This window comes from Talpa occidentalis, unplaced genomic scaffold (genome assembly GCF_014898055.3).
Source record: "Talpa occidentalis isolate TD23 unplaced genomic scaffold, MPIMG_talOcc4v2.1 talOcc4.12, whole genome shotgun sequence".
In the NCBI taxonomy this organism is placed as follows: Eukaryota; Metazoa; Chordata; class Mammalia; order Eulipotyphla; family Talpidae; genus Talpa; species Talpa occidentalis.
The window spans coordinates 28,496,962-28,524,218 of NW_023601212.1; the positions used below are offsets into that span (position 1 = coordinate 28,496,962).

Consider the following 27,257-nt stretch of genomic DNA (forward strand, 5'->3'; position numbering starts at 1 on the left):
CCCTGATGGATGAGTCAAGAGGAACCAGGTCTAAGAGCAGAGGAGTGAGTGAAGCTTGGGAAGGGCATGTGTGCAAATTTTGGATGACAAAGGACTTGTTGAGAAGCTGACAAGATACAAATGTCACCAGAGGGGGAGTGTGACGCAACTGAGGAGCTCATAGGTCTAAGGGTTTAAGTGGGAAAGTGAAATTTTCCAATTTGCGTGTCTAAACTGTTGTGAGAATCAGATTGGAGGGATGTCAAGTGGAACAAGAGAGGCCCATTCTGAGGACTGATGTAGTCATCCTGGGTGAAGTAATCCCGAGCAAGGGGTGGAAATAGAGGGAAGTGGCTGTAGTGGAGAGGCTAGTGGGGAAGGAGGGGTCACAGAAGACAGGTCATAGACAAAACTGGGAGGAAAAGGATGAGTTTCTGGACAAAGCTGGTGGGAAGTTGCAAACATTTGGACTTGTAGTATGGGAGATAGATCCAGCCTTTGCAGAAAAGCGTTAACACAGCTGGTCTGACTTGCTGTTCTTAGAAAGGCCTTTTTGAGAGGTTGGTGTTAGGGAACTTGGCTCTCAGAGTGTCCCCAGTCAACAGTTGACTGATAAGGGTGGTTCTCAGTGGCCAGACTGTTTGCGCAAACAATATGACTTACCCGGAACACCTGCTTTTCTTATGGGAGTCTGGGATTTGGGTATGTGCTAGGGAGAGGGTGCCCACATGTCCAGCCTCCAATTAAGATGTACAGCACTAAGTCTCTAATGGGCTTCCCTGGAAGAAACATCATATACATCATACACATATTTCTGGGGAAAGAGTAAGCTCTGTGTGAATCCCCTTCCCCTCTAAGAGGAAAAGAACAGAAGGAAGGCTCACATGGATTCCCCTAGACTTTACCTCTGTGTCTTTGTCCTTTATGATTGCTGTATATCTTTCCTAGGAGTTATATATCTTACTCAGGAGGACAACTACATGCTGAGTATTGTGATTTCTTCTAGTGAGTTTCTGAATGATGGGGCATCTTGGGGGACACTGACACAGCCCCATTAAATTTAAATCTGGGAGTGATCAGTGAAACCATGGGAGCACATGCAATCGCCCAGGAAGAGTGAATAGAACCCTGAAGATCTCTGCCACTTCAGGGTGATGAGGGGGACAGGAGCTACAATGGAGGGCCTGACTCAGGCAGTGAGAGAGGAATGTCTGCTATACTCAGCACAAGGACATTGAATGACCTTGCCCAGTCCCCGTGGGCAGTTGAGGAAGAGGTTGGCTTGTAGGGGGGTGAGCAGGGGAGCAATTCTCTTCAGTGTGACAGTGAAAGAAGCAGTGAGGAGGCCACAGGAGGTTTAAATGTCCTGTTTCTAAGCTGGAAAAGAGAATGATTGATCGCTGCTTTCTCCTGTGTGGAGTGCCCACTATATGATAGGCTTTTAGGTCAGAGGAGAGGGAAGCAAGCAAACACAAGGTGTAGTGCGGGCCTCACAAAGAGTGTGGCCCAGCAGTGAGGACAGGAAGGAACTATCAGTGTGTGAAGTATTTGAAAAATAAAGCACACTGTGCCTTGGGATGTTTAACCCAACCTGAGGGTTTCTTTGATAAAGTGACCTTGAATCTGGGACTTGACCAATAAGTAGGAGTTAATTGAAATGGGGAGTGGTGACAAGGGAATGAAGGGCATTATGTCTAGAGAGAGAAAAGAGTACTTACTTTGGAGGAACATCAGAGCTTAGGGAGCAGGAAGGAGCGTGAAGAGATGTGGATGCAAAATGGTGGCTGTGAGATGAGGCAACACTTAAAGACCCCAAGGGAAGGAGCCAGCAGAGAGGGAGAAGCCACATCTACAAGTAGGGTTGTCGTGGCTGAGGCCCTTGAGAAGGGGGCGCTAGTATCTAGAAGGGATTAACTCTGATAGTTGAAACAGATGTCATTATGTAGCACAAAGAAGAGGATCGATTTTTAAAGTGCTTTCTTTGCCCTTGTGTGCATGGATGGCAGGACCCTTTTAGAATGTGCCCTATAAGAGTTTGGGGTCCCTGGTACCCCTCAGTTGCATGGTTACAGATTCATGACTATAATTTGACCTGCTAACAATGAGATGTTCCTTTTTCTCCTTTCATCACAGGAGATGCAGATTTGGGGTCTATTTAGTAGTGGGAGGTAAAGTCATCTTCTTATAGTAAGGGAAAATGTGGCAGAACTCTGAATTTGAGGAGAGTAGAGAAAGCCTGAAGTAACTTCACAGAAAATAGTGTGACAGTGACAGAAGCAGAGAGGAAGCCACAGGAGGTTTAAATGTCCTGTTTCTAAGCTGGAAAAGTCTGATTGCTGCTTTCTTCTGTGGGATGCCTGCTTGGTTTGCTGGCCAGAATTTCCCCTAAAGACAATAAAAAGTAAAAAGTCAAAATCAACAAGCAACTATAAACCAGAGACATACTACAGTGGGGGAGAAGGGAGTAGGATCAAAACAAGGGTGGTGGGAATTTTATGGGGACTATAACCAAGATGAAAATGCATACATTGTACAAAAATGAAAAATGATATAAAATATATAAAATAAAAAAATTTTTTACATGAAAACAATGTCTAATTAAAAAAAAAGTTAAATTCTTACAGCATATCTCCAGTCATAGAAACATCACCAAACTTCTAACTAAAGACCAAAACACTTCTAGAATTAAAAAAAAAGTGGCACCAGCGTGCTAAGAGCTGCACGTGTGCTCTGATAATAAGGCAGAGAGGTGAATGGTCTGGAACATGGTTCTGCTTTGTTAAGTGCTATGGAAAGACAATGGGACAATATTGGGGAGAATGAGGTTGGAGTAATGGAAGTGGATTTAGTACAGGGAAAGAGGAGTAGAGGCAGGAGAAATAGAGGAGAAATGTGGGGGTGGGCAGAGGAAGGTCAGCAAGTTGCAGTGAGGGCAGAGGATATGCACATGTATGACTGCTGAGGTGGAGAAGTTCTGAGTAATAAGCAAGTTCAAGATGTGGCCTCAGAAGGGCTCACACTGACTCTTGTCACCAGGATCCTCTCTTTGACCCAGTGTCCTCGTGGCTTTTCCTCTCCTTTAGTACCTCCCGTCACAGCTTTCCTTTCCTATTCCTACTCCCTGGTCCAGCAAGAGGAACTCACAGCATCTTTTCTAACTTCCGGAGAAATTTCTTCCACGTGTGTCTGATTCATTTGCGTTTACAGAAACTTGAAATCTCCAGTGTCCAAAACTCCTTTCAACTATTATTTTTCTTCTCTTTCTTAGAAACAGGAAGTTGTGTTTGGCAGAGGATAAACTCTTCCAGTGCCCCCGGGACTTCCAAGATGTTTGGAATGAGGAACAGTGAGATCTGGGAGAAGGTTTCTTTACTCTCTCCTTTCCTGGGCCAATCGTGTATCTGCCAATCATGGACTGCCATGGTGATGGACTGGTCAGAACTTCAGTTTCTTTTGCTGAACCCAAGCCTGAGGGAAAGTATGTTCTAGAAGAGACAGGTGCCATTGAAGTTTCCACTGTTTCTCTCTCCATGCATTAGCCTTATAGCTCAGAATGCAGCTGTATGTTGGGTTTCATCTTTTCCTTCCTAGTATTTATTTGAACAGTGTCTGTGAGGAACCCTTTTATATAGGTTTTTGGGTGTGTGGGCTGGTACTCAATTTTAAGAAGTAAGGCCGACTACTTCCTGAGCAGAATCTCAGAGAAACTGAAGAAGAATGAAGCAAGCTGTAAAGAGGCTCACATATTTTGATTAAGTCTGGCCAGGTAGCTGGGAACTGTTAACCTAGAAAGCAGATGGGTGCCTAGGGAGGGTTGGCAGGGTGCCAGGGAGCCAGGGAATGCATGGAGGTTACAAGCCAACTGCTCTGCCCGCTCAGTCCTTCTCCTTTTAGTTCCCCTCACTGTGTTATTTTGTCCTGTTTAGAATTTTTTCATATGTAAGGTCGATAGGACCATCGTATGTCATGTTAGTGATTATTGAGACTGAATCCACAAAAATGTCAGACTAGATGGATGACTTCTTTCTCTTTCACATTCCATGTGCAACTTTTTCAATGCTGCAGGCTCAGCCAGAGCACCACGGGAAAACATGCTGTGTGCTGCAAGAGAGCCTTTCGCAAAGACATCTGTCCTTCAGCTGAGGGCCACCAATGGCAAGGAGAGCCCTGTTTGCTTCTCAGCTGGGTGTGCTGCTACACGACTCCCATCCTCAGCTCCTCATCCTAGCCAATAGGCTATGCCTGCTCATTTTGAGGGCAATCATTTGGGTGGAGTTAGAGGTGGGGAACACTGGGTGGGAGACTCTTGTCTTCATCAAGGGAATTCCCTCTTGCTCTGCACAGAGCTGAGGGGGCTGGAGCACAGGTGTCAGCATGGTAACTTTGCCTTGCCTAAAATCTGCCTTCACTGTCTTTGTTGTGCTCACTCACCTAACGGCCTCATTTTGGCCATGTATTCAGTAATTTAGCATCACAGCCAGAGGGAGTGCTGAGGCTGCTGGGTCAGAACGCTGTAAGCCCTAGGATTATGCTGCATTTGGTTCATAGGTAAATTCCACATTTCCTTCCACTCTTATAGACAAACCACCTCTAATCCCAAACTGAAAGGGGACATGGTGGCTTCCTCAGGGGTCTGGGACCTGAGGTAGAGGGTGTGTGGGAGAAGCGGCTATGGGCTCGGGAGTCTCTTCCCACAACCGGTGGATACTCAGATGCAGAAGTAAGTCTGGGCTTTGTGAAGAACTGGTATGTGGCAGCAATGCCGCCTTCTCACTTTACAGACTCAAGAATGCAGTAGTGACAAAGCCTCTTTCTTTATTGGCCCTGGAGCACAAATCAAAAATATCAAGAGAAAGCAGAAGTCAGTATACTCTTAAGAACATTTCTGTGATTCTTATGTTTTGTTTGTTTGTTTGTTTGTTTTTTGTGGGGAAGGAGATGGAAAAAAGTGAAGAGGACTACAGAGAAAAATAAGAACTACACATTTGGACTTGAGAAAGGAGGGGGCATCATCATTAAGAGGACCCACTTGGTTAAAAAGTCCAGAGTGAAGGATCTAGAAACTAGTGGACATCATCAGAGACTAAGATATGGATCTAACGAGAAGGTGGGCCCATCATCCCTGGAAAAGATTCCTGGGGTGGTGTGCGAAAGCGGATCATAACGTTGCATACTTTTATAAATTCACCACCCCTTCTGGTCAGCTACTGGGGAATAAAGGACAGAGAGGATACCCAGGTAAGGATTCCATTATCTTAAGAATAAAAGGCTGGATATAAACATTGATGCTAATGTACCACTTTTGAAATACTTCTGGCAGGTGCTGGAAGGTAATGACCATGTTACCTGCCAAGATCGAGCCATTAGGAATCCTATCAGGAAGCACCAATATTTAGTGGTTGTGGGAGCACTAGCTGGAAAATGCAAGCTCACAGCAGAGAAGATGCAGTTTTCCCTTCTCTGGAATAAAAGGGTGGTCATGGTTGGCCAGGGAAAATAGTGCTCTGGTCTCTCTCTGCAGATCTGTTTTCTGAGTCCCTGAGCTGCAGCTGTTGAATTCCCAGACACAAACAAGTATGTATTCTGTGAGCCTTGCCGAGCCCACACAGCAAGGAAGAGCCAAGCTGGATTCCATTCTGCTTTGCACATCAGTGACTCCACTGCCAGCTGAACTCCAGGGCATATGCTGTGGCTGGTAATGATGCAGGCAGCAGGGATGCCGCAGCTGGACTGGCAGGGACAGTTAATGAGGGACACACTTGGCCTTGATTATTTTTGGGAGAATGAAAACGGAAGGAGATGAAGAATTGCAGAAAGATACTTTAGCCTCTACAACGCTGGGGTGCAGCAAGGAAAGCTCTGGTTTTACTAGTCATCATCAACATGCTTTGTTGTTTAGGTAAGCCTGGCCTCCCACTCACTAAAGAGTCAGCAGACCAGGGAAAGGGGTCAACTCTGTGTCCAAGCCACTGTGGTGTAGAGTTTTGTGCGCCATGTACAGGGTATGGCAGGCACTGAAATCTCATTTGCTTTGCCTTGTGCCCCAAGGGCCTGAGTCTTCCCCGAGGGCACCCTTTTTCTCCTTCACCCAAAGGCTCCATAGAACCTCCTCTCTGCTCCTGTCACCATATATTTGAAGGGTCTTGGGAGAAAGCTAAAGGGAAGGACAAAGACATCAAAAGTGATGGAAAAGCAGAAGACGCAGACTTAGATATTTTGTTCCTTTTACTAGAGGGTCATTTATTGATGTCTGTTTCTTATCACCCACTTATGCCCAAGGACTAAGTTCCCCCTACACTAGACCCTGTGTAGGACCAACTCAGATCTGTCCTCTGAGCCAGGAAGCAGCAGGAAGTTACGTGGGGGAATAGGGTATCTGAGAGGTTTGCAGGGAGGTTTCAGGCACCTGTGGGGATGCTCTTCTTAGCAAAAGGACTGACTGGGACTGTTACAAGGTGCTTGGGCCAAAGAATTGTGGGTTGGGGGTGAAATTTGATGTGGAGAGCAGGAGCCGAAGCCATTGGGATGATGTCCCCTAGATACAGGTTTAGAATTCCTTAGATCCTAAGAGAATCCTGTGCCCCCAGCTAGTATGTAAGTGTGAGGATGGGGATGTGTGCAAAGAGTAAGGGGAGAGCCTTTCTCAAAAGAATAATAAGTCCAGCGTTATCACATAACTGCTGTCACCTCCGAATTGGAAGTTTCCATTGGAGTAGTAGTACTCAGAACGTGGTCTCCAACCCAGCAGCCCCCACAGTATCTGGAAACTTGTTAAAAATGCAAATTATCAGTCCCCCCATTCATGACCCATTGAAGAAGAAACTTTTGGGGTGGGGCCCAGCAGCCTGCACTTTAAGGATATCCCAAATATACTTAAGGTAGCTTCTGGAATATCCTAAAGCCCATTGATATTTGAGACCCACTGGTCTCGATTTTGCAGGTGGAGGGTTGTCCCAGTGAATTGGGTTCAGCAGCCTCATTCCAGGATGAGGACCCAGAAGGAGGCCAGGAGGGACTCAGAACTGCAGGTTTGCCTGTGTGAGGTCAAGGTGCACTGACCTAGGTGGGTCTCTGTGGGCTTTGGGTCCCCTGCCCTTTCCAAAGAAATAGTAAACCAGAGCAGACCACTACAATGGCATAAGATCATACTTTAGTTTAGAGACACATTTGCATAAATACTTGAAATGATCAACCCCTGCAGGTAGAAGCATGACAATAGGTGGCTTCCATAGTCCTGCAACTCTGCAGCCCTTTAGATGCTGGGTTTTAATACTAAAGTCAGCCACGGTCATTCCTGAAGACAGCTCGGGAGCTTAACTGTACAGCTTGCTTTGACATTCACCATTCACTCCCCAGCCCCACCCCTCTCTTTTACTAAATCTTTCCCCTCTGAGGTAGATTATTTATCGGGGAAATCAAATAGAAAATGTTTTTCATTTGGGTTTGCTAGTCCTTTGCAAATGGGCTGATTGAATCTCCCATTTGGGTCAATAAGTGCACATTTTTATCTTTTAACCTATGTCCTCTACTTGAACAAGGTCCGCTCCACAAGGTTTAGACTCTGTTGTCTCCATCCTCTTCTCCCTCTTATGAATTCATGCCAAACTGGAGGGGCTGTGGCAATGGGAGGCCTGGACAGGCCAGCCCATGCCACCTCTCTACATAGGGTCACCGTAATGGGGACCCTCGTCTGCACCCCGAGTCCATGAGCACAAGTCTGGCCCCGGCTCCCCTGAATCACAGGGGGCACAGCTGGTTTTCGCAGGGCTTGGCATCCTCAGGTTTCAGAGCCTTGTTGCAGGTGGCTGAGGCCTGGCCTGACAGGTCGCGACACTCCACTGTCCTCCGTTGCCAGCCAGCACCACAGCTGCTCGAGCACTCGGACCAGTCCCCCAGGACCCACCGCGCATTGAGCAGGGGCTGGATGACGTTAGTGGTTGCTCTTTCTTTGCTGTTCTGTATGCTGAAGTTCACCTCATTAGGAACAAAAAAGGTATATTTGACTTTGGGGGGAAAGACCTCACCAGGGACGGTCAGGAGCTGCACGGTCAGAGGCTCAGGCAGGGGCCGGAAGCTCTGAAGCCGCTCCAGGGTGGCAATGGAACCACTGTACTTGAGGATGGTCCCTTTCACCAAGATGTCCTGTTCTATGGCCGAGATGGCCAGGTTTCCATTGAGCAGGTACTGCCCATCAGCCGTCTTCAGGGCCAGGTAGTTGCCATCATTCTGGACCCCCGAGGGACTCCGCTGTTTCACATCAATATTAGTGGCACCAGCTGGGATGGTGACGATGTCATTGTAGCCATAACTATGACAGGAAGGAGAGACATCCTTAAGACCCAGCTCAGGACCTCAGGGAGTAAGCATGCAGGTGATTAGGACTGGGAAGACAAAACCCACTAACAAATAACTCAGCAGTTGTCCCAAAGTTCTAAATAAATTAGCTGCCGAGGCTGACAGGAATGTTTGTATGTTGAGATTTTCAAGGACTTTGCTTTGCCTGGCAACTCTCTTAGAAATGTTAGTATTTTTTTAAAGATTTATTTATGTATGCATACAAGAACTGGGGTACAGGCCAGAGGTATTGGGGGGGGGTAAGAGGATGCACCAGAGACAGAGTGGGGAACAGAACAGGAGGATGTACTGAAATACACTGCTGAGGAGAGCAGCGGGCTAGTCAGGAGAGGTCTGCTGTGCCATGTGGGTAGCTCCCTGGCTGGGGATAGCTTCATAGGTTGCGTCTTAACCCCTTGTGCCACCAGGAAGGCCCAGAAATGTTAGTATCGAGAAGTTTAGATGTGTGGGTCGTGACTAGCACAGAGGGATAGGCAGCCCAGAAAAGCCACCGGGGGCTGTCAAATCTGCTGCTTTGGCTCAGGTGAGATGGCACATACAGGTAGCTCACTGCACTGGTATAATAACTTGGTGTGGCCACTTTCTGACCCAAAGCTCAAACCCAAGTGGAAAAGTCTGCCCCACATACCCTGTTCTACCCATCCGGAGGGACGCCTCATCCCACTGGTTAGAGATGACCAGCTCCGAGGATGGGCTAATATGGTCCTAATCAGAATCAGGGTATAAATATCTGCCTCTGAGAAGCCTCCTTTTGGGTGTGCTCAGACATTAGGGCCACGTACTTCCACAGGCTAGGATGCTGTTTTGGAAAAATGATTCTGTTCTATTGTAGGTTTAGGGCTTCTGTGAGATAGAGACACTACTTTGTTCTGTTCTTTTCTTCTGGAGTAAAAGTATCTGGGTTATAGAGCCTGGGAGAAAGTGAAGGGATTTGAGGAAGACAACCACCTGGTTCTTGGCCTAGCCATTTCTTCGGGGGCAGCTGTTAGAGAATTCATGAGCCCACATGCTTAGTGCCCCAGAGAAAGCAGGCAGAGGGACTCAGCAGCTGAATCGCCCATGTTCCATGCTTCTTTTGTTTATCTCCTTTGAGTTTAAATTTGAGAAGACTCTCTGCTGTGGGCTGACTGGTTCTCTGAGCCAGCTGGGGTAAGGAGACAGAGGACTGCAGTGTGGCAGAGAATACCTGCCTTGCCCTTCCTCCTCAGGAAGTACATGCAACAGTAGGAAGAAAACTGTCCAGGAACTTAGACATGTGGCTTCTCCTCCTGGCTGCCAACATCAGCGTGACCCTTAGCAGAGTCATGGAATCTATTTGTGCCACAGAAGTGGAAGCAAATATTAGGAACTTTATGAACAGGGGCATTAAGAGGTGAGAAAGTGTCTGAAGTTCTCAGATTCATGAAAGCAGTGAGGTGACTGAGTCTCCCCCATTTTTCTACCCTCTTTTTTGAACATCCACCTGCAGAAAGGACTCAGCAGCTGCAGGGTGAGATATCCTTCCCCAAATAGGCCTGGAAGAGTCAAGCTTACTCAGCGGAGCACTATTGCTAATTGACTCAGCGATGAAACATCCTGACCCATGTGAGTTCTGGCTGCCTGGAGTGCTGTCCTCTCCATGGGCCAGACCCTGAGCCAAGAGCTCTGCCTGTGCCCTCTCTCAAGGATCCAGGGTAGGCAAGATTGCCAATTTTTTACAAGAACTGAAGCTCAGGGGGCCACCCTAATGGCCTAGGAGTTTAGTCTCAGCACTATCACCTTGATGGCCTGAGTTCAATCCCCAGCCAGGGGGCTAACCCACATGGCTCAGTGAACCGCTACTATCTCTCCTGCTGCTCCCCTCAGCAGTGCATTTCAGTAAATCTGCCTGTTCTGGTCCCTACTCTGTCTCTGGTGAAACCTCTCACCCCCTGCACCTCCTGTTTGCCCCCCAGTTCTATGCAAAAATAAATAAAATCTTAAAAAAAAAAAAAAACACCTGAAGTTCAGTTCTCCATGAATGTGAAGGAGCAGTCCTAATTTAAACTGAGACTAATGTGATTCCAAAGCCCCCTCTGTTCTTCCAACTTGGGAAGCAACTACCAGGGAGACTCACCTGGAGGGGTTGAGTGAACCGGAGACCTTCCTACATGAGTTGCCTTTGCCCCCACACACCCCACATTTGTCCAGCTTCCTAGGTGAGTCCACCACGTGGTCACAGCCTGCCTTGACACACTGGCCACGCACACAGATAGCCAGAGTCTCTGGCCCACACAGGGTGCCGTCGATCACCTGCAGCAGGGAGGAGGCAAGTAAGAGGATGCGGTGAAGCGTGGAAACTGCCTGCAGATGGGCTATGCCAGGTGGCCCTCCTCTCTGGCTGTGGATCTGAGTTCTGGGAGAATTCTTACCTTAGCCTCGAACACTTTGAATTCACTCCTCCCCCGGGCCCTGCAGAATAATTTGCAGCGATCCCGAGGGGATACCCCAGCATACTTGGGGACCCACTGCAGGAGGTTCCCATCCATGTCAGTGTAGTTGTAGGCATTGTACTTCTCACACTGCTGCTCCCGGAAGCTTTTCCCTAAGGAAGAAAGAAATGGCATGGAGTTAACAAGCTGTGCTGAAGCAGGTGGACCCCCTCGGAGAAGTGTGTGGATTTAAGGTACCTTTCTCCCTTCTGGTTTTGATCCACCCACAGAACACAGGTCCGTTGTCATCTGGGCCCAACATTCCTAGAAACACTGAACTACGTCCATGGGTGACTCAATCACAGGGACAAAGAAAGGAGCATCCAGTCTCAGCAGGGCTCTCTGGGATAAATATCCTTTCCATTTGGGGAAGCTGTTAATTCCATTTTACAGATGAATAAATTTAGGTAGGAGCAGGGAAGAATTCAGAAAGCTTGGAAGGCACAGAAATGAGGCAGGGAGCTATATTTTGGGGTCTCAGCTAATGGTGCTCTATCTTAACTTCCTTGGTGATGATGGATGTGTGGACTTTGCTCTTGCCCCTATACCCACTTGTCATAACTCTGGGTGAGGAACTCCATTTTAGGTACCATGATGACTCCAGCTCAGCAAGGCCCAACTCCAGATGGTTCCTCCCTGAACTTGCTTGATTTTCATTGGGTGAAATTACCATATTCTAGCCTCAGACTGAATGTTTGAGCATCTTCATCCACTATTTCCAATGTGTTCATTAAGTCTTACACTATATTCAGGACAATCTGTGATTTTTTAAATGTCTCCACCCCATTCTCAGCATCTCGGCCCACTGCTTCCAAGTCCCAGCTTCATGGCATCATGCATGACCCTGCCTCCTACAAACAGCCCGCCTCCCCTTCATCCTGCTACATGCTGCTTCCAGAATAATTTGTCCAAGCAAGGCATGTTTTTTCCCACAATCCTGAAATTAAACCTTCTCTCACTACATTCTCTTAGGAGGTTCTCCACCCTCACTGTACATTTGCATGGCCTGAGGATACTCTTCCAAACACAGATGGCTGTGTGCTTCCTGATTCTGATGCAGTACGTCTGAGGGGTCTGGGCCTCGGTGTTTAAAGAAGCTTCCCAAGTGATGTGATGGAACAGTGGCACAAAGAAATGACAGTTGCTCTTTTAGCTTTTGGGGTCATTGGTGGCCCAACCTTGAAATGCTAGTTCATTCTGTTTGACTCCACTGGAGTGAATCAGCCGGTTCAGACCTGGTCATCCCCCTGGCATGTCCTCCCATATCGCATCACAGTCTCCACCTCCTTGTTCAGCCCTCGATCCCCATGAAGCTTCTGAATAGCTCAGGCTTTTCTTGCTTGAATTTCTCATAAACCTGTGGTCTGTGTTTCATAGATTAAACTTACATTGCTTTGTAAAGGGGGTTTGGATCTCTAACTAGGCTGCCAGCTTCTTGAGGGCAGAGATCTTGCTTTCTGCATTTCTATGTCATTTATAGCATCTCTTTTAGTTCAAGCCACCAAGAGGTGCTAAAAACCACTTGACTGAGATGGCTGGTCCTGGTGCATCTGAAATCACATAAACTATTGTCCACATCTGCCTTGTATATATACTGACTTCCCACCCCCACCCCTCTCCATATCTTTCTCTTTCTCAGAAGCACTGTGCCCCACATATCTTACAATCCTGAGGCCAAGTTTTTAGAACTTCATTAGACATAATCCAATGCCAGTGTCTTGCACTTGGACAAAGCTCTCCTAAAGCTTTGCTTGTCTTTTGCTGCCTGCCAGTACTTGGAGCTGGATGGGATGGTGGGGAAAAACTTACAGTGATTCCCTCTCATCAGTTCCACTGCTGCCCCTTACTGCCTTCTGAGTTAATGTGTGTGATTTCTAGCAAGTCCAAGGAGGGTAGGACAATGTCAAGAGGATGCAGAGGCAGTGTTGCTCCCTGGGATGTTTGTCAGGCAGTTGCCACAGCCCTAAGGGGAGATGGGCAGCTCTCCTGAGAAGGAATGTGCACTAGAATCAGATTCAGAAATCCTCCCTCTGCCCTGGGCTGAATGTTGGCTGGAAAGATATTGGAGGTTTGGCTCTGACACTTGCTTTGGAAAACACTTCCATTTTGCACGCAGACATGGGTTCAGATGCCTCCAGCAGGATTATTATCCTAGACACTAGCCCTCCTCGAAGACTCCCCTGCCCCTACCCTGGCATCTTGAACAAGCTTGGTTGGGACTAACATCCTCTATGTCCACTTCTGGAAGGCCAGGGAAATCTCTCTTCCCTGGATTTTGCGAGGCTCTCCAGGCACAAGAGTGCTCTCAGGCCCCTAGGGTCTGCCTTAAAACTACGTGCCTCGCAGAGTTCATTTATGTGTGATGGTCGGGAAGCTCTGCCTCGTGGGAGAACCATCCTACCCCTCCTCTGGGGAATTGGCTGCAGCAACAAAGCAGCTGCCAGGGCAGGTATGACTGGTGGCGATTACCATCAGGGGGACATTCCTCTGTGTGGCACGACTGGTACTTGGCTCTCCGACCCAGGCAGTATCTTCCTCCATTCTGAGGCTCAGGGTCCTTGCACTCGCGGTGTGAAAACTGTACTCCTCCTCCACAGGTGCGGGAGCATTCTCCCCAGGGTCCCCACGGGGCCCAGCCTCCATCAACCACGGCCTGCAACACAAAAGGTCACCCTGCAACAGGAGACTCAGTTCTCTGGGGGATGATATGTGGGAGGTGCAGTTCATTCTGCTGCCCGGAGCTCAATCATTGGTTAGTCCCAATCATTGGTTAGTGACTGTGTGGTCTGCTTGGCTGGTAGTTTTGTGAACATAAGAGTTTGTGCTGGACTGCTGGCCCTACCTCACCAGTGTCTAACACAGTGCCTGGCCCTTAGGAAGTTGCTCAATGTAATAGTTGTTGAATGAATGTCTTTTATAGGAATAAAGTTGGGTCTAATGCAGCTGTTTGCCATCAGGGTCAGTTTTGCCCTCCAGAATCATTTGGCAATGTTTGGTTGTCACAATTGCGGAGGGCATACCCTAGTGACCTCTGGCGGGTGGATGATAGGGGCTTGGAGGACACCCAACAATAAACAAGACAGCCAAGTCCAGTGCCGCCCAAAGGTTACCGTTGCTGAGGTCAGACCAGTGCCTAGACTAAAGGAATAGTCACTGGGATGTGTTGTAACCCGTCGACCAGCTACTATTCCAGGGGGAGGGTAATGTCTGGGAACACACAGAGTTGCTTCAGGTTTACAACTGACCAGGAAAAGGACAAACCTTTGTCCTTGACAGTCACAGAGTTTTCAAAATGAAAATAATTAGGGAAAAAAAATATCAGGGCCTCCCTGGTGGCCTAAGGGTTAAGTCTCAGTGCTTATCAACGCTAAGGCCTGAGTTCTATCCCCTGCCAGAGAGCTAACCCACATATAGTGCAGCAGACTCCCTGTTGCTCCCCTTAAGTGTATTTCAATAAATCTGCCTGTTCTGCTCCCCACTCTGTCTCTGGTGAATCCTCTCACCCCCTGCACTTCTGGCCTACACCCCAGTTCTTCTGTATATCAATAAAATAAATCTTTTAAAAAGTCACAAAAGCAATATTTACTTATATGAAAATGGAAAAATGCAGTAAAGTGTAGAAAAGAAACACTGTTAAATAAACATCCCTACCCAGATAAATTGGCAGGGATTTTTATAACTATCTTTTCATGTTTTTGCTCAGAATATGTGATCATCAAGAAGTAGTACTTCTGTTTTACAAAGGTAGGATTCTGTCACAGATAACATCTTTTCGGACCTTATTTCCCCTTAAAAAAAATAGAGGATTAACATCATCCATCCCAGGATCATTTCATGTCAATGTTCCCCTTGCTGAATTGGCTTTGGTTCTGGGCAGAGGGGAGGGAATCCCCCTCCCCTTCTACCAGTAACGTGTGAAGCCACAGGAGAGGCTGGACCTAGAAGAGCAGCTCAGTGTCTGAGCAGGGAGGTGGGCAATGGCGGAGGATGAATTCATGAATCCTGCCCCAGATCTGGCTTGGAGAAGGTGTGTAGCTCCCTGGGTTGAATCAGTGGTCTGAGTGTGTAGGACATGCCCACCGAGGACAGTCCTCTCGGAGAGGCAGAGTGAGTGTGCAGGCCACCATGGGGACTCGGTGCTGGGCTGGGTACAGGCTGCGGGCTCAGAGGATGCTGTTTCCCAGAGATGGCTCGACTCTCGCAATATGAGACATGTGGTCAGCCCCACAGTTTGGAAGTATTAAGAGCAGGGCAAAGAAGTGAATCATTAAAAGCTCTCACTGGCATTGCCTTGGTTTTTCTTGCAAGTTGACTCTGTCCTGGGCCAAGTTTTCTCTGCCTGGTCAGAAGCAGTTCTAATTTCTCCTCTTTGAGGATGGAAATCCCACAATTACTCTCACTCTCCTGACCTCTAATTATGAATTCAGCTCAGACGTGGATAGGACTTTCTCCCCAGTTCTTAATTGAATATTTCTCTTCCACCATCACTCTATTCTGTTTACAGCAGAAACCATAAGCTTCCGCTTTTGGAGTGCCCCTCGTCTGGCCTTTGTGAGGAGTGTTTCACATCCATCACCAATCCTCACAAGCTTTCAAGTCAATTCCAAAGTAATTCCAAAGGGGGGAGTTCCCAACATGCCCAGAACCCTGGTTGTGTCACTCCATTCACTAGAAGTCAGCCTCCAGGGGCTCCTCAGGCATTGGAATAATGCATTGGAATAAATAAGCGTTGCTATGTTTGTTAAAAGATGAGTGATCATACTTAGGAGTCAGCTGCAGTCTGGCCCCAAGTCTCCTAGCTCGTGGCTCTCAAGTGTGAATTCCTCCTTGACACCCGCGCCCAGCCCCATCCTCCCATCCCAGCAGCAGCCAGTCCCTCCTCACCTTGGGCCTCTCCACTTCCTCCTCCGGCCGGCAGCTGCCCGCCCAGCAGAGCAGCCCCGGCCCACAGGGCGTGCCATCAGCCCAGGGCAGGCTGCCGTTCTTCGTGTGGCAGAGGGGCTCGGCGCCGTCGGTCTGGCACCAGAGCTGGGAGCAGACATCCTGTGCAGAAGTGTTGGGGCAGTGGCGGAAACCCGCCCCAAAGATCTGCTTGCACTGTTGGTCCAGCCCATAGAGGGCGCTGCGGCCTGGCAGGTCTGTGGGGAGGGGCAGGGCGGAGGTGGGGGCGTCCAGGAGGCAGTCTCCTGAGAAATGGAGGAAGCAGAGGAGCGAGAATAAGGCCCGAGACCCCTCTCCACTCTAGTGCCTCCCACATTACGCTTAATTCCTAGGACGGGGTTTAAGGACTAGACATAAACCTTCATCTCAAAAAATGGTCAACAGTCAATCATCTATAAAGAGTTCATCCAATTTTTGACTTCCGTTTTTTTTTTTTTTTTGTAGGATTGAATTTCTGTCGTTGTTCAGAGCATCTAGCATTCATTCATTGTACACCAGGAGGTGCTAGCTCCCTGTCGTGTCACACAAATCTAGTCACAATCCCAAGGGGGATGTAAATGGGGTCTTAAAAACCTGAGGGCAGGGCCTCCCTGGTGGTGCAAGGGGGTTAAGCAATGCACTGTGAAGCTATCTGCAGCCTCTGCAGCACTAGTTGGATCCCTGGCCAGCCAGCGAGCTACCCAGATGGCACAGCAGACCTCTCCTGTCTTGCCACCTGCTCCCCTCAGCAGTGTATTTCAGTAGATCTGCCTGTTCTGCTCCCCACTCTGTCTCTAGTGAATCCTCTCTCCACCCCGCACCTCTGGCCCCGCGCCCCAGTTCTTGTCTGCATAAATAAATAAATCTTAAAAAAAAGCAAAACCACGCCTAAGTAGTGATGTTCAGGTAATGTGACTTTTACATCTTCAATGAGAAGAATCGAGAATAAATTTTCACTGTTTTACACAATAGTTCAAATGGTTTTAGGCAGGCACAGCACCCCTGACCTATCCGCCCCCAGTCTGCCCATGTTCCCTGCCTTTGCAATTTCTAAGTTACCATCTGATTGATAACGCCAGTCCTGGTGACTGTCCTTTCTCCTCTGTGCCACATTCTTCTATTCAGACTGCTCTGCTCAGACTCACCTCCTCCAGACAAACCTCTCAGACCAATTTTACCTGCAGCATGACTAATAATATAAAATCAGCCCAGAAGCCAGGCCAAGAAGACTGGGCCAAGAGGAGCATACTTTATGGCCAGAATGCTTGGCATGCGAGGTTGGATGAGGAACCCACCTCTGAAGTCTCTTCTGACCCTAAATGTCTAGAATATTTTGTGATGTGACGGAGCACAGGCAGAAACAGCACCGATGCCAGCAGTAGCCTGAGGAAGCAGGCCTGCCAGGAAGAGGCAGCAGAGGCCTGAGGATGCCTACCATGCCCGTTGTCCAGGAGCTCTGTGAGGTACATGGCGCTGCAGGGGGACCAGGGTAGCGTCTTGTTTAGGTGGACGAAGAGGGGCGCCATCATGTGGTGCTTGCCCATGGGCCCAAAGAGCCTTGAGCAGGGCTTAGAGTCGTCGTGGGGCATGCTGAGGACGTGCCCTGTGACAAAGAGAGACACACAATTCACTCCAACTAGTCTCTGCTTCTCTCTGGCTGTCTGCCCTGCCTGGGACTGGCCATGGAACCCCGCCCCTTACTCCCTTGCAGGAGACCCACACTCTGCTGACCAAAGAAGGCTTAACCCATCACTTGCTCTTCATGGGAACTACTACTCCCCTATTAGTTTTGTTTCAGGTTTCACAGGTATTTTCTGCCTCAGCCTGTCCTAAATCCACATTCACTTCATTTACTCCCTTGTTTGCACTGCCCTCTCTTTACAATCTATCTTTCCAGAATCTTTCCTACTTGGAATGGATTCAGTATCACTTTACTGGGGCATTTGGTTCAGGTTTTGGCATTTTCCTGGTGTCCTCTGATGAGGGCAGGACACTTTTAATATTTTGGCCTTCTGCTTGGGTGGGCATGGAGAAAGCACAAGATGCACTTATACACAATCACTCTGTCAGGTGTATGAGGGGACAGGGGCTCAGTGCGAGGGCTGCTTGTTTCTTAGGCCCTGGGCTAGCCAGGATTGGGAAGAGCACCTCCCTCTGATGCTGTCAGCGGGCTTGGAGGGCAGGTCTTACCCAGCTCGTGGGCCAGAGTGTAGGCCGCCTGGAGGCCCTCGTCCTCGATCACAGAGCAGCTCTTGTTGGGGTCGCAGATGGTGCCTATGTCGGCCACGCCTAGGGTGTCACACATCCCCTCCTTCCCGCAGAAATTCTGCTCAAAGGAGAGAGCGAGAGCATGAGCACAGACAGAACAGAAAATCTCCCTACGCCTGCTCCTCCTGAGATAAAGGGAAATTTGAAAGCCAACGCCTATTAGTCCGTATAGGCCATTCGTGCGCGCCAGCTGTTTCTCTTTCCATGTTGGCGTGTCCTAGAGCTGGCAGGGACTGTGAAAGCTGTTTTGGGGAGGTAGGACAGCAGAGCAGTTGAGCGCACTGACCCGCAGCAGGAGAGCCTGGGCGTAACTATGGTGCTGGCTCTGTGCCTCAGTTTCCTTGATTGTAAAGTGGGGCTAACACAGGGCCTCCCCTGGTGGCGCAGCGGTTGAGCGCTGGGCTGCAAGGCTGCCCGCAGCCTCTGCAGTGCCGGTTCAATCCCCGGCCACCGGCGAGGGTCCCACCAAAAAAAAAAAAAAAAAGTGGGGCTAACACAAACTCGCCTTATGGGTTGCTTTGCAAATGCAGGAGTGAACAGGGCCTAGTCCCTGTTATTATACTCTCTCTTCATCATGAAGCTGTCCATTTAAATTGCTCCAGATAGGTGAGCCGGCTTCCCAATCTGGGGAAATCTCAAGGCAACACCCTGGTTACCTGCCCCTATTTTAACAGCCGTAGAAGATGAAGTCCTCTCTTATTCCAACTCCAGATCTCTCTCTGGGCAGTTTGAGCCCATTTCCTCTTTTTATGACCTCAGCAGACAGCTGGTCACAAACGTTTGGAAAAGAGCCCTTCTGAGATTCCTTTCCTTCCCTTGCAAATACCTCACACTTGTCCTCATGACCTCCTCCTCGTCATTCCTCACTTGAGGCTCCTGGCGTCCAGCTGGGACCAGCAGGGAGACATTTCCCATGTTTGGGCAGGCCTGGTCCTGGCTTTGATCCGCCCATCCCGCCTCCCTTCCTCCCAGGGTTTCTGGAGCCAGTCCACAGACCTGTCTGGTGAGCAGGATGGCCGTGTCGAAGTGCTCTGGGTGCCGGTCACTGGGCTGGTTGAAACGCCTTTGCCAGCTGCAGAAGTTGCGCAGCGTGAGCCCCCCATTGTCAGACACTTCTGGACCCCATTTTTCATCTTCCACTATCAGCACTTTTACCACCATCAGGTTGATGGAGTTCCTGATGCTGGGGTGCTTGTAGATGCGGGCTGCCACGGACATCAGTGTCAGGATGTGGTTCTGGAGGGAAGGAGGCAGCAGGCAGAGTAAAGGTTAAATCCAGCCCTTTGCTTGCCCGTGGTCACCACCCCTTCTTGTGTATCCCATGTGCTAGGCTCTGTGTTGAGCACCTGGTGAAGACTCTTCAGACCTGAGGCCCTGGTGTTATTTACCTTCATTTTATAGATCAGAAAACTGAGACTTAGTGATTGACCAAAGAGCACAATGTTAATGAGAGTGCAGCCAGCATCTGAACCCAGACTGCCTGGATCCAAAGCATTTGCACTTGACATCTCGTGCAGTCACACATGGCTACGTAAATTTAAGTCAATGACAATTTAGTATGATTAAAATGACAGTTCTCTATCACACTGGACACATTTTAAATGCGTCAATGGCCACGATGGCTCATGGCTGTGTACTGAACTGAGCAGACAGAACATTTCCATCATCACAGAAAGTTCTGTATGACTGCACTGCTTATTCTGCCTTAACCTTGACATCAGCTGCTTCCCTGCCAGTCACCCACAACCCTCCCTGTTCTCAGAAGCAATGGTCTGAATGCCTGAGGTTAGCAGAATTTCCCTCTTAGAATTCAGTGGAGCATGTCCCTAATATCTGTTGGGGGTAAACTCTTCAGGAAGGGAATGGTTAGCCCTGAATACTTTCCTCTAACAAACACTACTAACAACAGCTACTCTGTGCCAGTCTGTGGCCTGCACCTTACATAAGCCACTTCATGAAATTCTCACAATAATGCTCCAAAGTAGGTATTATAACTCCAGCTGTACAAGTGAGGAAATGGAGGCTCATGCATGTTAAATAACTTTCTAAAGTTATACAGCTCTTCAAGTCAGGATGCCAGACTGTGGGCCTATCTCTGACGCTCTTCTCGTTAAGCTTTCCAGTTCTTGGCCTTGGCATGAATGACTCTAAAGGGGTTATTCCCTCCAGCCTTTTGCTTGAGAGGATGCAGTGGGCCTAATGTGACCGAGAAGCTTAGGATCACACCTGCTTTCAGTCCTTCCCTCTCCCCCATCCCTCATCAGCTGAAGGAGTCTGCATTATCCCTTGGTCTCTGCCTATCCTTGGGCTGCAGACTGCCCCAGGTTTGGGAGGAGGCTAGATCGGAGTCCACTCTTCTGCCTCTGGGACCTCTAGAAAGGAGTGCTTGCATCCTTTGCTGAAGGGGCGACAAAGGGACTGAGGCAGGTGTGTCTTGAGCCAGGAGCAAGGTCAGCTGAGCTGCCCCTCACTTGCGCCATCTCTATTCCTTAATTAAGCACCATCTCCCATAAGCCTCTTCTTTGCTTCCATAGTCCCAAAATTGGGAGTGGACAGAGGGGAAAGACTGGAGAGGGACATTCCATTAGTAGAGGCCATGTGTGGGAGTTCCAGACAAACCCCATTATTTGTGAATGGGATCTGTCTGTTCACCTCGCCGGCAACAAGCCAGGTATTTTGTAAGCCCTACAAACAGGGGTTGGCAGGTTATTTAGAGCGTCAAGCACTCTAGCTATGTTTAGGCTGATGTAAACATCTTATCAGCAAAGCTGAAACTTGGCACTTGCTCCTGGAGTTGGATTCCTAAGGGAGAAAAAGCAATCACATCATTATGCAACTGGGGGTGCGGGTTGAGCAGTGGTGGCTTGCTGTGGCCCCTTCCTGGCCAGGTCTCCACTGCTTCAGGGAGCAGAAAGCATCCTCTGGTGTCTTGTTCTAGGGAAAGGCCAGAGTTCCCTGACAGGGATCAATCCCTGGAATTTCTTCCAAGAAAACCTACAACTGTCCTTGCAAGATTTCTTTCCTTTGAGTTCCAATTTCACAAACTCAGAATTGAGGATGATGATATTTTATAAAGAAGGTGTGGTGATAAGAGAAGCAGCTGGTCAGCACGGGTCCAAGAAGATTCAGCATGTATGCTAGAGCTTTAGGAAGTGTCTGTGTCCCAAGATGACTGGGTCAGGCTGAGGTTCTCATGCAATGCAGCTGGGCAGGCATCGTGCAACAGTTCTCTCCCCAGAGAAAACCAAAGGTATGGGGAGGGGGGGTAATCTGAATGTAGGACAGGGTGAGGCATTGGGGATCCTCCCAGCTCTAAGCTTTTTGGGGAGTATCTTCCTTTACAGTGTGAAAAGCTTATCTCATCTTCTCTAGATAAAAATAACTGTCCACCTGGGCTAGTTTTAGAGCCATTTTCCTTCCAGGCAGTGGGTTTGACTTCAGCACATTTGAAGGTCCTCCTGGCTGCTATCTCAGGTGATAATTTCCATTGCAAGAAGGCTGAAAGGACTCTGTGGTCCCAGGTTTCTGTTAAACTCCCAGTCCCAGTTCTGCTTGCTTCCCTTACCTATCCTCGTGCTGAGATTTTGGAGGCAGAAGCTCCGTCACCCCACTCTCTTCTTGGTGACACTTTTCGGAGAAATAGTGTCAGGAATGTCTGACATTTGCTATGCATCTTACAATCCCCCATGGGGAATGTCCTCTGAGCTTGCATGGGATGGTGTTGTCACCCGTGGGCCTCCAGTCTCCTCCAGCCACCCAATCGCCTGGGCCTAATGGGCAGCCTGATTTATGTGGTGCCCTGGACAGTGGGCCTAGGAGCCGGTCAAGCGAAGGTCAGGCCATGTGCTCCACCACCTGGTGTCTATTTATAACTCCCTACTCACTACACAGGCCAAGGCTGCTGCTGGAGGAACAAGAATAAGGTGAGGCCCTCAGTGGAGTGCGGGGTGGGGGGTGGGGCGTCCCAGCAGAACAGAAAACCTCCAACAACCGTGTCAGGTGGGTTGAGCCCACGACCAGTTGGGCTCTGAATGACTTGGGGCTCTCACACCCTAATTCTCAGGGAAGGCGGGGAATTTTTCTGGGAGTCTCCTCCTCTATTGGTGCCTTGGGACCTGGAAAAAAGAAAACACCGCCCCAGCGAGCCAGGCTGGGACATAGCCGCTTTGATTCTTTGAGAGACAAACAAGCAGATTCCTCCCTCAGAGCTTCCGTGGCAGCCAAAGCTAACTCTGGTGGGAGTCTGGGGAAACTGGGTTGGGGCCAAACACATTTCCAGCTCCTTCTGCTCAGAACTCATCCATCAGGCTTTGCTCATTTGCTCTTCACACTGAGAGTCTTACCGTTTTCCTTGTAGTACGCCTGGCAGGGGCAAAGAGGGGAAGAGTGGCAACATGGAAACCTCTGACCTCGCCACCCAATGCCATTACTTTTCCTTCAGGCCGGGCATCTCTTTAGGGCCTGAGATGATGTTGAGGAGGCGGTGGAGGGGAAGCAAAGGAAGAGGATGGAAACCATAGGGAAAAAAGTGGTCCGTCATAATGTCCTTCATTTCTCCTCGTTCTCCAAATAGCTAGAGGTCACACTACTCCAGAGCACACACTCCCTACAGCCATGAGGAGACAAGCTTAAACATCCTGAGCAGAGCATGCTGAAAAGGCTGGCCTCTGCCCTTCAGGACAGCAGAGCTGACACATTAGTGGCTGGCTATGGTGGCATGTGACCACACTGTCCTCCCACTCTGACAATGTCATCATCCAAGACCAGTGTCCTATTAACTGTGCTTTGCTGAGCACCTTCTATATGCCAGGCACTGGATTGGGTGCTTCTCATAGTTGGCTGCATCCTCAAATCAATCCTAGGATGTTGGTACCACTGTTGCTATTTGGGGGGTGAAGAAATGGAGGTACAGAGAAATTGGTAACTTGTGCAAGGACACTCAGTGATTTCTGTTTCCCTTCTAAGTCTACGTTCTTAATCATATACTGACTCTACCCATCTTTGCTGCTAGAAAGAAAACTAGATTAGAGCATGACCAAAACAAACCCAATGCATGCAAGCAAGCAAGATTGCCCCTGACATTGTCAATGTACCCCTTCCTGCAACCTTCCCCAAGAGGGAAGTGGTGGATTAAAGGACTTTGGATATTAAGGCATTTGCTTTGAGAAATACAGCTCAAAAAATTCAGAGGTTAGGGGTGCTGACCATCACACAGTTGAAAATCTGAGTTTCATTTTTCATTCCCCCAAAACTTAACCAGTAATAAATAACCTGCTAATGACTGGAAGCCTTACGTATAACACAAACAGTGGGTTAACAATACTTCCTGTGTCATACATATTATATACCGCATTCTCACAACAAAGTAAGGTAGACAAAAGAAATGTTATTAAGAAAATCACAAAGAAGGGCCTCCCCTGGTGGCACAGCGGTTGAGCGCTGGGTTGCGAGGCTGCCTGCAGCTTCTGCAGCGCCAGTTCAATCCCCGACCAACGGTGAGGGTCCCACAAAAAAAAAAAAAAAAAAAAAAAAAAAGAAAATCACAAAGAAGAGAAAATACATTTACAGTGCTGGACTGTATTTATCAATACCATTAGTTTACATCAGCTGTTTACCAGAAGATCTGCGTATATGTGGACACTTGCAGCTCAAACCTGGGCTGCTTAAGGGTCAACTTCATTGTTTGGTGCAGCAAACTTGTAGCAAAATCCAGCAGCAAACAAAAGAGATGGTAAAGACTCCTTCTTTTGCCAGTGGGAGAACCTAATTCATATGTAAATAACACTTTGCCCATGAAGACTTAGGTGGCTAGAGAGCCTGGGGGTGTATCTGTTTCCATAATTTTTCAAACCAGGATACTTCTGAGACTGAGAGATAATACTATGGCTAATTATGCCAGAACTGGGCTAAACAAACCAGCTGGGCAAACCTATGGTCACCTTAGCACAGGGCTTAGGGGAAATATTTCCCAGTGGCAATGGAAGGGGGAGATGGAATGACTGTGACTTAACTTTTCTCTGAAATCACCTGCTGGTAGGTAGCCTGACATCCTGGGAATTGTTTGGTTCATTCTGGGGAAAATGTGTGTCATCTCTGCACCTTCTCTGCTCTGATACATGGGTGGACAGATCTCCCAGACGGAGTATGCCACTGCTCAGCTCTCTCCTCCCTTGCTCCAGTTTCATCAGGGAACAATGAGTAGGGGCTGGATGCAGACAGAGTTAATGGTCTTTTTGAGGTGGTCCTCCTTCCAGAAATTCCCCTTTGTCTGAGCCCCTTAACTCTGAAACCAGATAAGGAGGTGGGAGGCAGGGGCCCATTCTCTCAAGGGATTAAGTGAACTCAAGTGTACAGAGTTCTGGAAAACTTCATTGTCACTGAGCATTGAGACCAGTTTCGACAGGGCAAATTCTTTCTCCCAGTGTTGAAGGTGGTACCTGCTCAGGACAGGGCCTCCTACTTTTGCTGGGTGTTTTTTGTCTTCTGCTTTCAGGCACCCAATCTTACAGCATGGACAAGTGTTGGGGGGTAAGAATCAAATAGTCATTGAGCCGACCCTCTGCTAAAGAGGCAGCAGGGCACAGTGAGAAGGAGAACTGGACTAGAGTTCTGGAGACATGGGTTGTGGACTCTGTCCTGCCACCTAGTAGCTGTGAGACCTTGAGAAGGTCAACATCCCCTGCGAGTCTTACCTTCATCCTCTGCTTCCCTCATAGGTATTTGCCCTGAGGTGGTGAGTGTAAGACACTCTGCAGATTGAACACACTCAGTGGCACCCCTGTCTAGTGCTGAACTTTCTAGAAGACTCACATGAAGCAGCCTCACAGATGCTCAGACTAGAATTGATTACTTAGTCCAGGTGACTGACCCCATAGATAGGAAATCCAAACCTCATAGAGGGCGAAGTCTCTTTTAATCCTCATCGCACATCCTGATCACTAAGATACCCCAAAGTACCTCCATCTGTGTGAACGAAGTCTGTAGGAGACTTCTTTGGAGAACAGACTAAGATAGGGCTTCAGCATCTCAGCCTCTCAGCTCTAGGTTCTACTTATGAAAAATTGGATTCTATTTGCAGGAGGTGGGTCTGGGCAGGCAAGACTTTGAGGGATGGGGACTTGATACTCACTTTGACTTGGCTGAACTCAGTTCATGGGCCCATTTCAGAAGCCAGGGGACTTCTGAAGTGGAGAAGGTCAAGTCTGTCCTGTGTCATCTCATAGCTGGTGAATGGTCAGAGAAGAGGGTCTGTGGGTCATCAGGGAACAGCTGTGCCTCAGGCCCAGTCCCACCCATCAGGTACCCACAGTGATGCAGGTTTGGCAGTGAGAGAATGAGGGGGCAGGGTAGGGCTGGGCCATCGAAGAGAAGACATTCTTTTAGATGTCAGACCTAGAAGTAGACCCCTAGAGAGAGGAACTCAGCCTGCACAGGTATCTGATGCTTATTCTGATGCTCTCCTGGGCCACATGGGATGGCTGGGCACAGAGGCATGTCTATGAGAATCCCAGAAGGGATGTGACAAGCGTGCACTGGAACATCCAGCCAGGAGTCACATAAGGGTGGAAGTGCGAAGAGAGCTCTGCCAAGAGAAAGGCACCTGAAGTATCTGTACCTGGTTTGTCTGGTGCAGCAAACCTGGGGCAAAACCTAGCCCTGCTTCAGTGGCCTGGGAATCCCAGAGTGTAGCATCCAAGCATGTGTCCTTCTAGATCACTGTAATGTTTGGAGATGCCAAATATGTCCTTGAGGTAAATACTCAATATCTCAAGTGTCTAGTGATGAGCTGAGAGAGTAAGGTGGTAGGAGGCATTAGAGGGGACATTTAGGTTTTGAAGACTGAAAAACAATGGCTGTTTTGGCTGCTTCTCTGTGTCCTTGTTGGCTTTCCTACCTCCTGGTGCTCAGGCAGATGTCAGAAACAGGTGCAAACTAAGACAGGGCCTCAGCATCTCAACCTCTCAGCTCTGCATTTGCAATGAATGTGCTTTAGCCTCTTTCTAGGGGAGCTCCTAAGAGCCAGCCATGGGGGTTCTAACCTGAGATGGGACAAGCCTGGTCTGCCACCCTCTGGAGAACTTGCCTGGGGAAGGAGCCAGAGAAAGCAGCTGGTGCTCTCAGGGTGGAGAGATATTAAGTCAGTATAGACCCAAAGCCCACGAGGCAGGCTACCTTGATAGCTCAAAGCTGCCTTGCCACCTTGGGAGAAGCGAATACCAAGACAGTCACCAGAGAGGCTGCCTGTAGTGTAACCGGCTCCTACCATACCCAGAAGAGTGGCCCCCCACACCTCTCACCCCTAGCGCTAAACATCCTTTCACATTGAATGCATTTCCCAGTGATAGCAGACTGGGGCAGACACAATGAGAAACAGCCAGGTGGACTGTGGCTTGTTTGCAGAGGGGATGACAAAGTTCTTGGGCACAGGTTGAGCCTAGAATTGGGTCCCCAGACAAGACTGACATGATCAATTGAGGTACCAAGGTCCCTGTTCCTGGGAACTCTGACTTCTAAGCGACTCTTCTATACCTGCTATAACTCTGGTTCTGTGCTCTCCCTCCAGAGCACAAATATAGCCCTCTCCTGGAATCCTTACATTTCACATGGTCCTTGGGGAAGGTTGGGTCTTGGCACTACACAGACTTCTCTAGACAAGTCCCACCATCTCTAGTTAGAAATAGTCTGGCTATAGAAGCTGTTTCTTGACTCAGTTTTCCTGCCCCAGCTCAGTAAAGAGCTGTGTCTGGGCTGAGAGCAGCTGGGGTGGACTGAGCATGCTTCTGGCTGCCCTAAGAAGATTAACTGAAGGAGTTCATATCCCCCCTCCCTGCTCCCCTCCCTTTTCCACTGAAGGTTCAGTTTCCCGGGCTGAGCCCCCAGGCAGAATTCTGTTCCCCTCCCTTCTTGAGCTGATGCTGGCACTGCCAAATTCTACTGGGCTGAGTGCCAGGTTGGCAAGGTAGTCCATGCCCCTTGATCAGAACCAGCTGGGCGCACAGAAGTCGAGCAGCCCCTTTCCAGGTTCAGCTCTCTCCAAACAATGTCTTTTACTTCTGGCAACCTCAGTTCTGTATGCAAAGGGAATGAAATAGCATCTTTCCACCCCAGCTGCCTTCCCTTGGGAGTCTCTCAGGTCTGGAGACAGCAGAGGGCTGAGAAATGTGCGGGTGGATGGTGGTGATGGTGGGGGATGCCTTTTTTTCTTAGATGTTCAATTTTTGTCTATTGGGAGAGGCAGGTGCCTGGGGTGCAGGTAGCGGGGCTTTAAAACCCACTTTCAGTTTT

At 48.8% G+C, this 27,257-nt stretch overlaps 1 protein-coding gene and 1 long non-coding RNA gene across 2 annotated transcripts in view; one reads left to right on the top strand and one right to left on the bottom strand.

Moving 5' to 3' along the window:
* Window positions 1-3,273: 3,273 nt before the first annotated feature.
* LOC129145472 (uncharacterized) lies at window positions 3,274-5,292 on the top strand. Its single transcript, XR_008551069.1, has 3 exons — window positions 3,274-3,457; window positions 4,045-4,165; window positions 4,915-5,292. It is a non-coding gene; the product is annotated as an uncharacterized LOC129145472 (long non-coding RNA).
* Window positions 5,293-7,055: 1,763 nt separating this feature from the next.
* ADAMTS8 (ADAM metallopeptidase with thrombospondin type 1 motif 8) overlaps window positions 7,056-27,257 on the bottom strand; it is a 42,332-nt gene continuing 22,130 nt past the window's right edge. Inside the window, exons 3-10 of the mRNA XM_037507904.1 lie at window positions 18,969-19,208; window positions 17,895-18,030; window positions 17,140-17,307; window positions 15,669-15,970; window positions 13,254-13,437; window positions 10,725-10,897; window positions 10,430-10,605; window positions 7,056-8,287 (exon numbers count right to left, since the gene is read on the bottom strand). Coding sequence (XP_037363801.1) covers window positions 7,717-8,287; window positions 10,430-10,605; window positions 10,725-10,897; window positions 13,254-13,437; window positions 15,669-15,970; window positions 17,140-17,307; window positions 17,895-18,030; window positions 18,969-19,208 — 1,950 coding nt within the window. The 3' untranslated portion in view covers window positions 7,056-7,716. The remainder of the gene's footprint in view (window positions 8,288-10,429; window positions 10,606-10,724; window positions 10,898-13,253; window positions 13,438-15,668; window positions 15,971-17,139; window positions 17,308-17,894; window positions 18,031-18,968; window positions 19,209-27,257) is intronic.